This window comes from Rhinoderma darwinii, chromosome 2 (genome assembly GCF_050947455.1).
Source record: "Rhinoderma darwinii isolate aRhiDar2 chromosome 2, aRhiDar2.hap1, whole genome shotgun sequence".
Classification (NCBI taxonomy): Eukaryota; Metazoa; Chordata; class Amphibia; order Anura; family Rhinodermatidae; genus Rhinoderma; species Rhinoderma darwinii.
The window spans coordinates 237,115,491-237,133,673 of record NC_134688.1 but is presented as its reverse complement, the minus strand read 5'-3'; the positions used below and the strand labels follow the sequence as shown (position 1 = coordinate 237,133,673).

Here is an 18,183-nt window from a genome sequence, read left to right as displayed (position 1 = left end):
TCTCCTACATAACCTGATCGGCGCTGTAATGTAGATAACAACACTGGGTTTTATTTTAAAAACGATAATTTTTGAGCAAGTTATGGGCAATTTTAGATTTATGCTAATTCGTTTCTTAATAGACAACTGGGTGTGTTTTTACTTTTGACCAAATTTATTTTCAAAATAAAAACCACTGCTGTTATCTACATTACAGCACCGATCAGATTATGTAGGAGATAGGGCACATATAATCTGGTGACAGAGCCTCTTTAAGAGCTATATAAGATTGGCTGCCAAAGATAGTTTGAAGATAGATCATTTTGTAACCTTTTCCATACTGATACATTTGAACAAGTTCTTGCAGTCTCTTCTGGGCCTAAAACCAGCAGTTAGGCCCCATGCACACGACCGTGCCCGCAATCACGGCCCGCGATTGCGGGCACGGCCGGACGCTGACTGACAACCGCATTTTCGGGCCGTGCTCCCATACAAAGTATGGGAGCACGGCCCGCAAAATGTGAAAGAACGGACATGTTCCATAATTCCCGGAACATTTCCACGGCACTGACACCCTTCCGTAGTGCTACGGAAAGGTGTCAGTGTTCAATGAAAGTGAATGGCTCCGTTTTTGCTGTCGTGTGCATGGGGCCTTAGTGCATGAAATTGTGTGTCCCAAAATAATAACCCATATAAAAACATAGACATACATGTGAATTTTATAAATTCAGTCCATTGCATTACAGTTCCCCACCAATAACGTGCTAGATCAAGAATAAAGGAAGCAATACTCCAAAACAATGTGACATGTAGTTATGCAAACATATAAATGTGAAAAAAACATATAGGGAAAAGAAAAGAAAAATCCAGCGCTGTGTTGATTTTAAAAAGGAAATATTTTTTGCCATGACTAAGAGCAACATGTTTGCTCGAAACGCGTAGGCTAAGGCTATACAGCCCACTACCACATACACTTTGAAACTGCATCTCCGTGTGTTTTTTTAAATTGTTTTTGCAATAAAATTGGGAATATATTTCCTTTTTAAAATCAACACAGAGCTGGGTTTTTCTCTCCTTTTCCTGATACTTCTACCGCTGGCCGTTGCAGGGATCCGTGCGAGGTGTCTGGAGACGCAACTACTGGTGATTAAGGTTTCCTCCTTTTCTTTTCTACAAAAAAACATATACTTACAGTAGCAAACCAGGGAAAAAAATATGCGGATGCAATATCATGTGCCCCCATAGAGTTCATCTAGAGGTGATATCGCACTGTGCGCTTGTGCTATTACCTTGCACCAGGGGCATAACTAGGAAAGACTGGGCCCCATAGCAAACTTTTGACTTGACCCCCCCTCCCCAGGGTGCTACACACAGACTCACTTGTAGATAGTGCCCCCCTGTGAATTTTGCAATATAGGCCCCCTCTAGATTTTGCCATACAGCCCCCCTGTAGATAGCACCATACAGCCGCCCTGTATATAGCGCCATACAGCCCCCTGTAGATAGCACCATACAGTCTCCCCTGTATATAGCGCCAAATAGCCCCCCTATAGATAGTGCCATATAGCCCCCGCTGTAGATAGTGCCATATAGCCCCCCTGTAGATAATACCATACAGCCTCCCCTGTAGATAGCGCCATACAGCCCCCCTGTAGATAGTGCTATACAGCTCCCTGTAGATAGTGCCATGCAGCGCCCCCTGTAGATAGCGCCATACAACCCCCCTGTAGATAGTGCCATACAGCCCTCCCCCTGTAGATAGTGCCCCCCCCCCCCCCCCAAACAAATAAAAAAATTTTTTTTATACTAGATACTTCTCCAAAACATCCTCAACGCCAACAGGATCCTTGCGTAGGCCGGTTTGATCCAGTGACATCATCATGACAGGCCTGCGCAGGGAATGTGGCCTGTAGCCTAGTTTATGGGAGAGCAGGGAGATATCTCCCTGCTCTGCCATAGCGTTCAACAGTATCTGCTTAGAACGAAGATATTATTGATTGCGGCGTCGCTAGCGCTCTAGCAGCCATAGCGGCTGCTAGCTGCACCACCGGGCATGAGGTGGCCCGTGCCGCGGGTGCCATGGTCCCCCTCATACCACAGGCCCCCGTATCAGCCGCTATGGCTGCTACAGCGGTAGTTACGGCACTGGTGTGTTATACAGACTGTAATCTACACAGTGGAGCATTGGAAGTGGATAACAATCAGTCAAACTTTATAGAAGGCTGATCTGACCTTTACAGAAAAAAAGTCCTAAATCACCACTGCAGAGTTCCATTGTGGTACGGATGTGCCAGAAAGCTTGAGGACACACTTGTCCATGGATGTATGCTGATGCTGCCACAGGTCACAGAAGGGCATCTTCTACCACATCTTCTACTACATGGCCGGCCTATGTTTAATGTAGACCCTCATTGAGATGCACCAAACCGCTGCGGAGGATGTTCCCGTTACCAACACACAAGTCACTGGGTCTAAGTAGCGGCACAATGGACCCAACATGCAATGGCAAGTGCCAACACACCTACCACCAACTCTCGGGTTCAAGGGAACGGCAATAAGAATACTGTATAGTCCGGTGGCACAGTATAGCATGGGTATATTGATTGGTAGAGGCCCCTAATTATTATCACAGTAATATCAACTTCACACAGGGTAACAGGTATACTTGCAAGGAGAAGAAGGGAGCTACAACAGACACAGACCTTATCTTGAGACCCAGGTCGGTTTCAGCAGCCTTGTTCATTCTCTCCATCAGGAACCCCTCGACTATACTGGTTATGTGAAAACACTTGTCCACATCAAGCTCACAAATAAATTGCATTTTGGCCACAGAGCATTGAATTTCTGCATACATGTGCCCCTCTCAAACCCCCCTTTTCTAGAGATTTCCTACTCATATAGGTAATATTTTGCATATATTGGTAGATTGCTACCTAATTTCTCCTTTCTGGAAAATATTATAAGATTACTTCAATTATTACTCTCTGCTCCAATATACCTTTCCTCAGAAGTAATTTTGTTTAATGGGGTTGGGTCAGGATTACACATGCAGTTTTGATGCAGTTTTTGGAACAGTTTTTTTTATTTTAGTCAAAGCCAGAAATGGATCCAAAAGAAAGAAAATGTATAAAGAAAAGAATGATGCATCTCCTTTCTTTTCTGTCCACTCCTTTTTCGGCTCAAAAATTGGGACCCTCAATCTCAAATTCGGTGTGGGTCCCAGAGCTAGAACTCTATTAGACGTTTATGGAATATCCTGTAGATATGCCATAAATGTCTTAGATGGGAATACCCCTTTAACTTGTTTACCTCCGCCTATTTTGGAGGTGCCCCATAATCCCCCACAGAGCCCTCAGCATTCAGACCCCGCCTTGTAGTATAATCCCCAATAGAGCTCTCAGAAATTAGACCCACGGTTGCAGTATAATCCCCACATAGAGCTTTCAGCAGTCGGACCCCGCCTAACAGTATAATCCCCCCATAGAGCTCTCAGCAGTCAGACACCCTTTGCAGTATAATCCCCCAAATAGAGCCCCCAGGAGTCAGGCCCTGCCCTTGCAGTATAATTTCACCCCATAGAGCCCTCAGCAATCAGAACCCCCCTTGCAATATAATTACTTCTATAGAGCCCTCAGCACTCAGACCCCCCCCCCTTTCAGTATAATACCCACATAGTGGGGGCAGCAGGCTGAGCATCGCTCAGTGTTTTACATTGCTCACCGGCTAGGGCCCTCGATTTCCTTTTTGTTTCCTACGTCCTCCTGCTCCTCTTTGGTACAGCACACGCAGTAGAGTGCTCTCCTGCTCCTCTCTGGCAGCGCTACGTCAGAGATGTGTTCTAGACGTGCCCAGCGTGCGGCACATCTACTAGATACTGGAGGATTTTTTAAATGTGTAGCCAGTAAAACGTGGCGGCCATAAAAATCTATTGGGGAATCAGCCCAGCCCACCACTGATGGCCGATCATGTAATACATAGACAGCTGGAAACATTAAGAGCAAGAGCTGTTTGTTAGAATCTCTCTGCTCTGGCCCATAAAGCGAAAATTATTTTCTATCTCCGGTTGAGCTACAATACCTCACACAACCTGTGGCCTGGAGTGGCACTGTTTTTACAAGAGAGCAGCCATGTTTTTCTAATCCTGCACTGCCCCTTTAATAAAAACTCTACAGCAAGGTTGGCATTGTCATAGTAACCAGTAAGTTTCCTTTGTCATTGTGACATACATTGTTCTAGAACACTGACATCTAGATCCAAATGATTCACCGCAGATTTACCTAACACTTCACGCTTCTCAGTGTGCAGTGTCCATGTTATCTCTATTGTCTTACTACTTTTAGAGAATATACATTTCACAATCTTCTGAACCAGAAGAGAGGACCTCCTGGTCTACTACAGAATAAAGGATTGCTGGATAAGGTATCTATATACTTAAAGTTACCATCAAATATACTGATTGTGGACCAAATACCTGCTAATAACTATTTCAGAGAAAGTAGAAGGTTTTCTCGCCTTGAACTTGATGCCCTGGTTTCTAAAAGTAAGAGGAAAGATTAAGGTGTGGTGTAAAGCCCCAATTTCTATGGCGGCCAGAATTTACTGGTACAAATATTGATCCTGTCACAGGGATTATATGTCTTACAAAACTGTCCAGTATGGATTTCCAGTAAATACTTTAGAACTATTAATGCAATTATAATCGATCTGATTTGGGGTGGTAAAAGATATAGAATTTTACTATCGATATTGAAATTGCCATATGAGAAGGGGGTGGTTAAAATATCCAACTTTCAGCTCTATTACTTTACAACCCAACCAGCACAATTGGTGGATTATGATAAAGGGTTACTGAATGGTGTAAAGGCAGTCAAATCTTTAAATAGGGAAAAAAAATACGCATGGTGATGTGCATGGAAGCAAATATTCTCTCACGATTGGGAAGTAATATTACTGGGGGAATGATTCAGGGACTATGGGACAGGGTGAGGGATAAAACACTAGGGATTAAAGGCTATTTACCTTTTACCCCAGTTTGGGGTGATATATTTACAGACACTGAAATTCTACAAGGGGTTAAGTTTTGGAATGATAAGGGGGCTACATTTATGATGCACTGGTTTAATAATAGGGTGGTTAAGTCTTTTGAGAAGATTATGGGAGAATATGGGGTGTTAGATAAACACTTTTTACAGTACGTACAAGTACAATATGATATTAGGTCACAATATGGGAAGAGAGAATTCAGATTGTATAACCACAAACTATTTGATTTGTTAATACACTCTGTAACTAGAAAAAAGATGGTGGCAAAAATATATTCTATGCTAAATTGTAGTGATACAGAAGATAAGGTGAAGAAGAGTTTCATTACATGGAATAGGGTGGTGGATACACTAAATAATGATAAGTGGATCAATGCGCTAAAAATGATGCCAGCAACCACTAGAGATAATGTATTTAGAATTTCACAGCTATCCATAATACATGATGCGTATTATTATACACCAAAAAAGTTAAACTGTTTAATCCCCATAGTGAATACCCCTGTCCAAGCTGTGCAAACCTAAATGTGGACCTGGTCCATATACCGTGGCGCTGGCCCAAGCTCCATATTTATTTGGAAAAACGTATAGCCGAGATACCGTAGATAGAAACGGTAAAATACGGATCCTTCTGGATGAAATAATCATCTTCTGGGAGCTAATATGGGAATAAAAGGGAGACAAGAGGCTGTATTAACATTGAATGCGTTGTAAATGGCAAGAAGAATTATTTGTAGTAGGATACGGAGAATGACGAAACCGATTATCTCAGAGAAAATGTATTATGAAGAAAGAGGGCAGTTATTGAAATATAAGCAAACATGGTCTAAATGGGAAAAGAATTTAGGATCAGAATGTAAATTTGGGGGTGGGGGTGTCTTGATAATATTGTATTTGGAAGTGATACTCATAAAATATTTTCCTAAAAAAAAAAAATTATCTATTTAGAATACATTCACAATTTATATATTTTATCATATTTAACCGTTTGAGGACCGCCCACCTTATATATACGGCACAGGTTTAAGCTTAAGCATTGGGCAGCTGAATGTCGGTGGTCTGCAGTCAGTGACTGTCAGGGACCCTGGAGAGTAGGTTACGGTCTTCTCTGTACTCACATTCACACTGGTCACCTGATCGCCGGGATGCCGGTAGTAGGAGGCTGCTGCTAAGTCTAACTAGACCCAGCACAGCCCTACGGGTAAGTTCACAAGTAGCGTAAATACTGCACATTTTCTGCAGCGGGTTTAGTTGTGGGAAATCTGCAGCATAATACAGTAGCAGAAAAGTGGATGAGATTTGAACAAATCCCCTCCACATGCTGCGTAAATGATAAGTGGAAAAAACGCCCAGAAATTGACCTGTGATGCAGTTTTTCTTAATCCGCAGAATGTCAATTGTATTTGCATAATCACTGCTTTTGTGTTGTGGGCTTTCCCTATTGAATTCAATGGGGAGGTAAAACTTGCAACAAGTAGCAGATGATGCGTTTTTTTGTGGCGGAATAGCAGCGATTCCGCCGCAAAAAAAACTTGTACTTACCCAGAATCCTGTGTTTCTTCACCCAGGCTGGCCAGATGACGTTTCATTCCATGTGACCGCTGCAGCCAATCACAAGCTGCAGCAGTCACATGGTATTAAACGTCTTCCCAGGTGGCTGGTCTGCAGGACTACAGAGGGTAAGTATGAGTTGTTTTTTTACGAGCAGTTTTCCGCAGTGGACATTCCAGACGAAAAAAATGAACCACAATTTGGTGCGTTTTTTTGGCTGGAATTCCCTGCAGCCGCCAGAGAGGATACTCTGTGTATCTTTATGCAGCGTCTCCGCCCTGTGTGTACATAGCCTAAGGGTATGTGCACACGATAACTGCAATTACGTCTGAAATTACGGCGCTGTTTTCAGGAGAAAACAGCTCCTGAATTTCAGACGTAATTGCATGTACTCGCGTTTTGCGGGGCGTCTTTTAGGGACGTAATTTGGAGCTGTTCTTCATTGGAGTCAATGAAAAACGGCTCCAATTACGTGCCAAGAAGTGTCCTGCACTTCTTTTGACGAGGCTGTAATTTTACGCACCGTCTTTTTACAGCGACGCGTAAAATGACAGGTCGTTGGCACAGTACATCGTAAAGTCCATTGAAAGTAATGGGCAGATGTTTGCCGACATATTGGAGCCGTTTTTTCAGACGTAATTCGAGGCGTAAAACGCCTCCATTATGTCTGAAAAGAGGTCGTGTGAACCCAGTCTTACAGTGACAATAGTTACTATAACAGGGTTCATATACCCTGTAAATCTGCAGCCCCAGCTACATTGGAAAAGTATAGTGCAAAAAAATAAAATGAAATAAAAAAGTCTCCCAAAGGTCTTTTTTTACTTTTTAGGGACAGACCATAATTATAACAAAATAAAAATTACACAAAAAACTGCTCCTCCTGACCAATCATTGTCGTAGCACTAGCCCTGATCTAATTACCCTAAAATAGGCATGTAATGTATAAAAATTTACGGTAGACAATGATCTCAATTAAAGCGTTTACATTAGGGTAAAACCATATTATTACCAGAAAATTACCCCTTAGCACTCAAGGCACAAGCCACACCACTTTCGTAAAAACTCAGCAGCATTTGCATGGATTTGCACATATATTTGCATATATACCTTAAAGAGATTGTCCAGTCATAAGAAATTGATGGCCTATCCTCAAGTAGGCTATCAATATCTGATTGGTCGGGGTCTGACTCATGGTATCCCTAACAATAAGCTGTTTTGAAGGGCCCACAGCGCTTGCACGAGCTCTGCTTCCTCTTCATTATTGTCAGTGCTCGTAGTGTTAATCGCCGACACACTTATAGCGGCGGTTTGCAGTATTACAGCCTTCTCCTATTCACTGTAATACTGTGAACCGCTGTAATACTGTGAACCCGCTGCTACATTTGTGTCTGCGATTTACAATATAAGCAAATAAGGAATGAAGGGAAAGCAGCGCCTGTACAAACACAGCGGCCCCTTCAAAACAGCTGATCGGCGATGGTGCCGAAAATTGGCCCCCCGCGAATCAGATATTGATGGCCTATCCTAACGATAGGCCACAGATTTTTTTATGACTAGCCAACTGCTTTAATAATGACAAGTATTCCGTTATTGTAAAACATGTCAAAACTCTTCTAATAAGGGACAAATCTTTACATTTATGTCCTGCTTAACCGAAGGCATTATTTTTTATATTATTTTCAGGTGTACCTGTCGTTTCATCTAAATAGGTCAAACATTCTGTGCTGCTTAAGTTCATAATATATCTTTATAGAGGTTGCCTTGTCCATATCCTTGCTAAGGAGCTCCAAATCCCCTGCTTTACTTCACACAGCCAAATAGTTACATAATGTCAGCAGTTGCCACTAGAGGTAAATTCATGAGGGCAGATTTACCGTCCACAGCTATCATCGACCTCAATGATACATCTGTCTTCAGTAAGCTGCGAAACTCCTCCTAGTAGCGGCTGAAGGACCACATTTTACATATTGTCAATTACAATGGGTGAGATTTCCTAACAAAGTTGTTTGATGTTTGCCAACAAAATGGAAGACATGACGCCCTAAATCTAATTCTTTTAAACACTTTTTGCGCCTATACTACTTAAACCGTATTAAAGCAGACTAGAAAAAAGGACGTGGCTAAGAGAAGTGTGTGTCATACAGTGGCATAAGGAATAAAAGGGTGACTAGCAAGTTGCAACAAATTTATAATGCCGCTTGTGCCATTTCAATAAATTTGACGTCACTTGTGTATATTCACAGCACACTACATATACCCATGACCCATGAGAGCAGACAACTTTTAAGGCTGAGCTGCCCATAGGCACAGACGTGTTCTAATAAAAGGTTAAATTTTTTGGGTTTTTTTCTACTTTTGGTTAAATATTGTAATGTGTTTTTTCATAACTATGAAATTATCATCTGTTGTAACTTCATCTACAGAAATAGAATCCAGAATCTAGACTTCAATAATCATGGGGAAAGCTTTCAGCTGCTGCAAGCCGGTTCCCGATGTAAAGAGCAAAGTAAGAGTGACCCGCCATGAAGACACACAGAAAACAAGGAAAGGAAAACACCACCACGAACCAAGTAACAGTTGCAAGTATAGTATTACGCCAGTCATCAGTGCTGATCTGAAGGAGACTCTGACAACTACTAAGCCACCAAGCGTCAAGATGGACTCAGAATATCCAGTCCTCAAAGATCAAGTGTCCACTCAACAGCAACAAATATTTATTGTTCCACAGCGCATCATACTACACACATACACCAAGAAGATTCTAAAATGTTTAGCAGACTTTCTGTGCCGGAGATGCTTCCAGCTGTATCACCTTTCCCCAATAGATATAGTAGAGTGGATAACAAGCATAGACAGACAACTTATCCTTCAAGGATGGCAGGGCCAAGGATTTTTAACATCAGGCACTGTGGTGTTCCTGTACATGCTTTGCCAAGATGTAATTTCTTCCGAGATAAGAAGTGAGAAAGAACTAAAGGCAACCTTGTTAACGTGCTTATATGTGTCATATTGCTATATGGGACACCAGATCTCCTACCCACTAGGTCCCTTCCTTGTAGACGGCAGAAAGGAGACCTTTTGGTACCAATGTCTGTCCATCATTGTACACATGAGCTCAAAGATGATGCGTCTCAATACTGACCCAAAGTATTACAGTCAGATGTTTGTGAGCCTTAGAGCTGAAGGAAGAGAAGCAAATGAAAATCTTCTGATTAGTGGACTACCGGGAATGATGGCCAGAGAGGAAAGTACACACGGATCAGGCTACACTTTATATCTCTGAACAATATTCCATCAAAAATAGACACCACTCCAATGGGAAACGAAGCTTCAGTTTGTGGTAGCTCCTAAAGAACTAAAACCTTCTCCTCGATCCATCGTCTACAAACTGCCAGGAAGTGACATGTAATCGGCCAACAACAGAGCTCTCAATTGTTATTTACTGTCCCAGCGCCGGTCTCTATCAGCAAGGATCAGTCTCAGTGGAGCAGTCCATGACTACGCACTCCTGTAGAGTAGTCTCTTGGCCTTACATGCAGTGGGAGAGACACTTGGTACTCAAGGCCGAGGTTTTAAATTGTGCACTACTCCCCCCACCCTCTGCCATGTCTGGACCAATCTTAGTCAGGTCTAGGAGCCAGCGCCAAAGTTACAAATCTCTGTCCTTGATACATGCTGTCATGTTAATACTTGGATACATGCTGTCATGTTACTACTTGGATACATGCTGTCGTGTTACTACTTGGATTCGTGCTGTCATGTTACGACTTGGATACATGCTGTCGTGTTACTATTTGGCTTGAGCCTCGGTGTATGCGCAGAATCGCTAAGGAGACGCTGGCACATCCGCTGAGCCACATGCTCTCAGTAGATGCATTAATTATTGTGACAGAGAGGTGAAGTTTTAAATGGATTATCAACTCCTGTTCACGGTCCCCCACCAGCCGTAACTTATTATATACAAGCATGCACAATGAGAAAGCCTTCTCAGGCGGGTGATAGCGTCAAGGTAAATGACTACTTCACCTTTTTTATATTACTTGAAAACCACAGATGGAAGCAGCGCTCCAAGAATATTGGTCAATAAAACTCTTTTATGCACCCAGTGTTAACAATAGCAACGTTGAACCCTCTCAATGACGGCATTGTATACTGCTTTTGATCTCATGTGTTTTGCATCACGATATCATCTTGTATATGCCTACATTGGATATTTATTTCCATGATTGTTTCCATTTTTCACTGCTTGAGAAAGTTTTCCTCTGAAGCCAAAACATTGCAGGATGTAAAATGTATGTATCAATAAAATACTAAGCTTTGCCGGAATGTTGACTTCCATATACTCTTTATAAGGTGAAATTATTCTATGTGTCGAAGTGCCTGGTTGCAGGCGTGTGAATGTCATGTGTGTCATTCCTCGTCTTCTTAGTATGGGTGCTGTGCTACAAATGAGAAAAAATGCAGAGGAGAACTGCACCGATACCATATTCATGTGAACACAGCCGATTAAGAGGCAGAATGTAAAACATAATACTGAGAACGTATTCAGACCCCTTCACTTTTTCCATATTTTGTTACATTACAGACTTACTCTAAAATAGATGATCTTTGTTTTTTTACTCCTCAATCTACACACAATACCCCATAATGACAAAGCAATGTCAGGTTTGTAGAAATTTCTGCAAATGTGTTAAAAATAAAAATATATACCTCAAATACCACATTTACATCAATATTCTTTACTAAGTAATAATTTACTTCGTACTTAGTAGTGGCACCTTCTTGAGGGATTACCGCCTCATGTCTTCTTGGGTATGAAGCTGCGAGCTTGGCACAAATGTATTTGAGGATTCGCTCCCATTCTTCTCTGTACATCCTCTCAGGAATTGTCAGGTTGGATGGGGAGCATTGACGCACAGCTATTTCCAGGTCTGTCCAGAGATGTTCGATCAGCCAGGGCTCTGAATGCACTGTAAATGCAGATCTGTGGGGTCATACATTTATTTACAAGTTACTATAAAATCTCCAGTATACACTGTTCCCCTGGTGCATAGTTTGGGCTATGATTCCTGTATCGGCTAACCTTCCTTTCCCCACCCTGGTACGGCAAATTGACACCAGCATCTGTTTATGTGAACAAATAAAACCAAAAACTTTATACTCACCTAGGCCCCGTTCTAGTGACGAATGGAGCTTCTCCAAAGCATCCTCAACGCTGACGTGATCCAGTGATATCATCACGCCGGCCTGCACAGGGAATGTGGCTTGTAGCCTAATATATGGCCTAGTAAATGTAGCCTAGTATATGGCAGAGCAAAGCGTTCAACAGTATCTCTGTCCTAAGGACGCAGATACTATTGAATGTGGCGTCGCTACCACTGTAGCAGCCATATCGAAGCATGTAGCAATACAATACGCCCTCTAATGATAGTGAGATGAATCTGCTTATTCTCTCCCAGTCTACACAGCAAATCTCACAAGTGAGCTACAGAAATAAATGTCAGCCTATTGTGACTGCTCTAATGGCAGTCACCGGTCACTGCCTTGCACCATTTATTGCTATGGAGCCTTGGCCTTAAAGGGAATGTATCATAAAAAAATTATATATTATTTAGATTTGTATTTAGAGACAACATATTTTTTAAACGTTTTGTTGAAATTTTTTATCTCTGTAGCTCACTTGTGAGCTTTGCTGTGTAGACTGGGAGAGAATGAGCAGATTCAACTCACTATCATTAGAGTGTGTATTGTATTGTATTGCTACAGGCTTTGATAAGGCAAAATAGTAACACTATACCTTACATTCACTGTAATGTCTGGGTAGGGAGAGGACAGGTGAGCCCTAATCTACCCGCCACTCAGTCCCTGCCTCCTTGCACAGCCCGTCCTAGGCGACGGCGTACAACTGGGCGACGATCCCTACGCTCACTATGTGCACGACAGACAAAACAAGACAAGGGAACACAGAAGCAAAGGGAAGTGGGGCAGTTGCCCATGGCAACACCGTTAGCAACAAGAGTAGTGGATGAGTCGAGTCAAACCAGGAGAGTACGCGGTAGCAAAAGCAGAACAGGAGAATACTCCCACTCCTCAGCCTACCAGCCTGAGTGGTAGCAGATCGAGTCACTCTATCAGACCTAGGAACAAATGCAGACTGATTAACCACGGGCGTCGACACGGAAGCTGTGTCTGGCAGATCCTTTACATTCACACTAAGGCTGGGTTCACACGACCATGTTACGTCCGTAATGTACGGAACGTATTTCGGCCGGAAGACCTGGACCGAACACAGTGCAGGGAGCCGGGCTCCTAGCATCATAGTGATGTACGACGCTAGGAGTCACTGCCTCTGCGTGGAACTACTGTCCCGTACTGTAATCATGATTACAGTACGGGACAGCTGTCCTGCAGCGAGGCAGGGACTCCTAGCATCGTACATCACTATGATGCTAAGAGCCCTGCTCCCTGCACTGTTTTCGGTCCGGGTCTTCCGGCCGAAATACGTTCCGTACATTACGGACGTAACATGGTCTTGTGAACCCAGCCTTAAGATTCTGTATTCATCTCTCCAGTCACTCTCTGGTCTCTGGGGAGGGGCCTGTACTCCATCCCTTCCTGAAGACTCTAAGGGCATGTTCAGATGTGGCGGATTTGCCGCATGTAGCGGTAAAAAGTTAAAGTTAAAGCAGAGTGTAAAGGATCTGCCAGGCACAGCTTCTGCGTCAACGCCCATAGGTAATCAGTCTGCACCTGCTTCTATGTCTGTGAGACTGACTTTATCTTCCACCACTCAGGATGGCAGACTTAGGAGTGGGAGAGCCTATCACAGCCTGGCCAGACGGAGCTAGCTCCCGCCCTCTGTCTATTTATACCTGCCTTTCCTGTTCCTCCTTGCTTGTGATACTTCTCGTTTGGTTTCCTGGCCCTGCTACAGCTTCTTGAACTATTTGACCCTGCTTTATATTGACCCTGGCTTACTGACTACTCTCCTGCTCTGCATTTGGTACCTCGTACACTCCTGGTTTGACTCGGCTTGTTCACTACTCTCCTGCTCTGCGTTTGGTACCTCGTACAATCCTGGTTTGACTCGGCTCGTTCACCACTCTTGTTGCTCACGGTGTTGCCGTGGGCAACTCCCCCTTTTCCCTTTGCTTCTGTGTACCCTTGTCTGTTTGTCTGTCGTGCACTTATTGAGTGTAGGGACCGTCGCCCAGTTGTACCCCGTCGCCTAGGGCGGGTCGGTGCAAGTAGGCAGGGACTGAGTGGTGGGTAGATTAGGGCTCACTTGTATGTTTCCCTACCCCCATCATTACAGAATCACAAGCCCATATACCTAGTCTACCCTGGTCCCTCACACTACTATGGACCCCCTTGAGACCCTGGCTCAGCAAATGCAGGGTCTCTCCCTACAGGTCCAGGCCCTGGCTCAGAGGGTCAACCAGCCTGATGCTACCATGGTAGTGCCCCTCACCTCACCTCTTGAACCCCACCTCAAGTTGCCTGACTGGTTCTCAGGGGACCGGAAGACGTTTCTCTCCTTTCGGGAGAGTTGTAGGCTCTATTTTCGCTTAAAGCCCCACTCCTCAGGTTCTGAGAGCCAGCGGGTGGGTATAATTATGTCCCGGCTCCAGGAAGGGCCCCAAGAATGGGCCTTCTCCTTGGCTCCTGACGCCCCTGAACTTTCCTCCGTTGATCTTTTATTTTCTGCTCTCGGACTCATTTATGACGAGACTGACAGGACTGCCTTTGCCGAGAGTCAGCTGGTGACCTTACGTCAGAGTAAGAGACCTGTTGAGGAGTATTGCTCTGACTTTAGGAAGTGGTGCGTAGCTTCTCGGTGGAATGACCCTGCCTTAAGGTGCCAGTTTAGGTTGGGTCTGTCGAACGCCCTGAAAGACCTGCTAGTTAGCTATCCCTCTTCTGACTCCCTAGACCAGGTTATGGCTTTAGCGGTATGACTTGACCAACGTCTCAGGGAACGACAACTTGAACGTTTTTGTGTTTTCTCCTCTGACTCCCCCATGATGCCTCCCGAGGTTCCGTTGCTTCGTTCTTCCACGGAAGACTCGGAGGTACCTATGCAACTCGGGGCCTCCGTGTCCCCCCAACAACGTAGAGAGTTCCGCTGGAAGAATGGTCTCTGCTTCTATTGTGGGGATGACAAGCATCAAGTGAACACCTGTCCTAGGCGTAAGAATAAGCAGCCGGAAAACTTCCGCGCCTAAGTGATCATCGGGGAGGTCACTTGGGCGCACAGGTATTTCCCGTAAATATGAAATGTAATTAAATCTTGCTTCCCTTTCAGGTCTCTTTTGGTGGTAGGTCTGCTACCGGCAGTGTCTTCGTGGAATCAGGGTCTTCTGCTAATATCATGTCTGTGGAATTTGCTATGTCTCTAGCTATGCCTTTGATTGATTTGCCTAATCCTGTCCCGGTAGTGGGTATCGACTCCACTCCTCTTGCTAATGGTTATTTTACACAGCATACCCCTGTTTTTTAACTCCTTGTTGGCTCCATGCATTTGGAGCAGTGCTCTGTACTGTTGATGCAGGGATTATTGTATGATTTGGTTTTAGGCCTTCCCTGGTTGCAGTGGCATAATCCCACGTTTGACTGGAATACTGGGGATCTTACCAAATGGGGTAATGAATGCTTGACGTCATGTTTTTCTGTTAATTCTATTTCTCCCCCTGAGGAGGTTAACACGCTACCTGAGTTTGTTCAGGACTTCGCTGATGTTTTCTCTAAGGAGGCCTCCGAAGTGTTACCTCCTCATAGAGAATACGATTGCGCTATCGATTTGGTACCAGGAGCTAAGCTCCCTAAGGGTAGGATATTTAATCTCTCTTGTCCCGAACGTCAAGCCATGAGAGAGCATATCTCGGAATGCCTGGCCAAGGGTTACATTCGCCCCTCTACTTCTCCGGTAGGTGCTGGCTTCTTCTTCGTAGGGAAAAAGGATGGTGGTCTTAGGCCATGCATTGACTACCGTAACTTGAATAAGGTCACTGTAAGGAACCAGTATCCCCTTCCTTTGATTCCTGATCTTTTTAATCAGGTTCAGGGGGCCCAATGGTTCTCTAAGTTTGATCTACGGTGGGCGTATAACCTTATCCGCATCAAAGAGGGGGATGAGTGGAAGACTGCGTTTAACACGCCCGAAGGTCATTTCGAATACCTCGTCATGCCCTTTGGGTTGTGTAATGCTCCCGCGGTCTTCCAGAATTTCATAAATTAGATTTTAAGAGATTACCTGGGGGTATTTCTTGTAGTGTACCTTGATGACATACTTGTGTTTTCCAAGGACTGGTCCTCCCACATTGAGCATGTCAGGAAGGTGCTCCAGGTCCTTCGGGAAAACAAACTGTTTGCGAAGACCGAAAAATGTGTGTTTGGGGTGCAGGAGATACCATTTTTGGGTCAAATCCTCACTCCTCATGAATTCCGCATGGATCCCGCCAAGGTCCAGGCTGTGGCGGAATGGGTCCAACCTGCCTCCCTGAAGGCGTTACAGTGCTTCTTGGGGTTTGCTAATTATTACAGGAGATTTATTGCTAACTTCTCGGTCATCGCTAAGCCTCTTATGGACCTCACTCGCAAGGGTGCTGATCTCCTCCGCTGGCCTCCTGAGGCTGTCCAGGCTTTTGAGGTCCTTAAGAAGTGCTTTATCTCGGCCCCGGTGTTGGTTCAGCCCAACCAAATTGAGCCATTTATTGTGGAGGTTGACGCGTCCGAGGTGGGAGTGGGGGCTGTCTTGTCCCAGGGTAGCAGGTCCCTCACCCATCTCCGTCCCTATGCCTACTTCTCCAGGAAGTTTTATCCCACTGAGAGTAACTATGATATTGGCAACCGCAAACTCTTAGCCATTAAATGGGCATTTGAAGAGTGGCGCCACTTCCTGGAGGGGGCTAGGCACCAGGTAACGGTCCTTACCGACCACAAGAATCTGGTTTTCCTAGAATCTGCCCGGAGGCTAAACCCGAGACAAGCTCGATTGGCGTTATTTTTTACAAGATTCAACTTTTTGGTTACCTATAGGGCTGGGTCTAAAAATATTAAAGCTGATGCACTGTCGCGTAGCTTCATGGCCAGCCCTCCTTCGGAGAAAGATCCTGCTTGTATTTTGCCTCCAGGTATAATCATTTCCTCTATTGATTCTGATTTAGTCTCTGAAATTGCTGCTGATCAAGGTTCAGCTCCCGGGAACCTTCCTGAGAACAAGCTGTTTGTTCCCCTGCAATTCTGGCTAATGGTACTTAGGGAAAATCATGACTCCGAACTATCTGGTCATCCAGGCATCCTGGGTACCAAGCACCTCATTGCCAGAAACTACTGGTGGCCTAGGTTGCCTAAAGACGTTAAGGCCTACGTCGCCACTTGTGAGGTTTGTGCTAGGTCCAAGACTCCCAGGTCCCGACCAGCGGGCTTACTACGTTCTTTGCCCATTCCCCAGAGACCTTGGACCCATATCTCCATGGATTTTATCACCGATTTGCCTCCATCTCAAGGCAAGTCGGTGGTGTGGGTTGTAGTAGACCGCTTCAGTAAGATGTGCCACTTTGTGCCCCTCAAGAAACTACCCAATGCTAAGACGTTAGCTACCTTGTTTGTCAAACACATCCTGCGTCTCCATGGGGTCCGTGTCAATATTGTTTCTGACAGAGGGGTACAATTTGTTTCTTTGTTTTGGAGAGCCTTCTGTAGAAAGTTGAAGATTGATCTGTCCTTCTCCTCTGCCTTCCATCCTGAAACTAATGGCCAAACTGAGAGGACTAATCAGTCTCTAGAACAATACTTAAGGTGTTTTATCTCTGACTGTCAATATGATTGGGTCTCATTCATTCCCTTCGCCGAATTTTCCCTTAATAACCGGGTCAGTAACTCGTCATGGGTCTCCCCCTTTTTCTGTAATTTTGGGTTTAATCCACGGTTCTCCTCCGTTTCACCTGGTAGTTCCAACAATCCTGAGGTAGATGTCGTTCATCAGGAACTGTGCATAGTCTGGGCCCAGGTTCAGAAGAACCTAGAGGCGTCCCAGAGCATACAAAAAACTCAGGCAGATAGAAGACGTTCTGCTAACCCCTTGTTTATGGTCGGGGATCTGTTGTGGCTATCGTCAAATAACTTGCGCCTTAAGGTCCCGTCCAAGAAGTTTGCTCCCCGGTTTATAGGGCCGTACAAGGTCATTGAAGTCCTCAATCCTGTCTCCTTCCGACTGGAGTTGCCCCCATATTTTCGAGTACACGACGTGTTTCATGCCTTCCTCCTTAAACGCTGCTCCCCGTCCTTGGCTCCCTCGAGGAAACCTCCTGTCCCCGTTCTCACCCCTGAGGGGGTAGAATTCGAGGTGGCCAAGATTGTGGACAGCAAGATGGTCCAAGGCTCCCTCCAGTACCTGGTCCATTGGAGAGGATACGGGCCTGAGGAGAGGACTTGGGTACACGCCTGGGATGTTTACGCTGGGGTATTGGTCAGGAGGTTCCACCTTCGTTTCCCCAATAAACCAGGTCCATCTAGAAAGAGTTCGGTGGCCCCTCATAAAAGGGGGGGGTACTGTAAAGGATCTGCCAGGCACGGCTTCTGCATCAACGCCCATAGATGATCAGTCTGC

The 18,183-nt window shown here is 44.7% G+C and overlaps 1 protein-coding gene across 1 annotated transcript; it reads left to right on the top strand.

The window, feature by feature from the left end:
* The first annotated feature begins 9,003 nt into the window (after window positions 1-9,003).
* LOC142741010 (cyclin-dependent kinase 5 activator 1-like) lies at window positions 9,004-10,851 on the top strand. Its single transcript, XM_075850419.1, has one exon. It carries the CDS (start codon window positions 9,028-9,030, stop codon window positions 9,853-9,855), a length of 828 nt encoding a protein of 275 aa, XP_075706534.1. The 5' UTR covers window positions 9,004-9,027; the 3' UTR covers window positions 9,856-10,851.
* The last annotated feature ends 7,332 nt before the right edge of the window (window positions 10,852-18,183 follow it).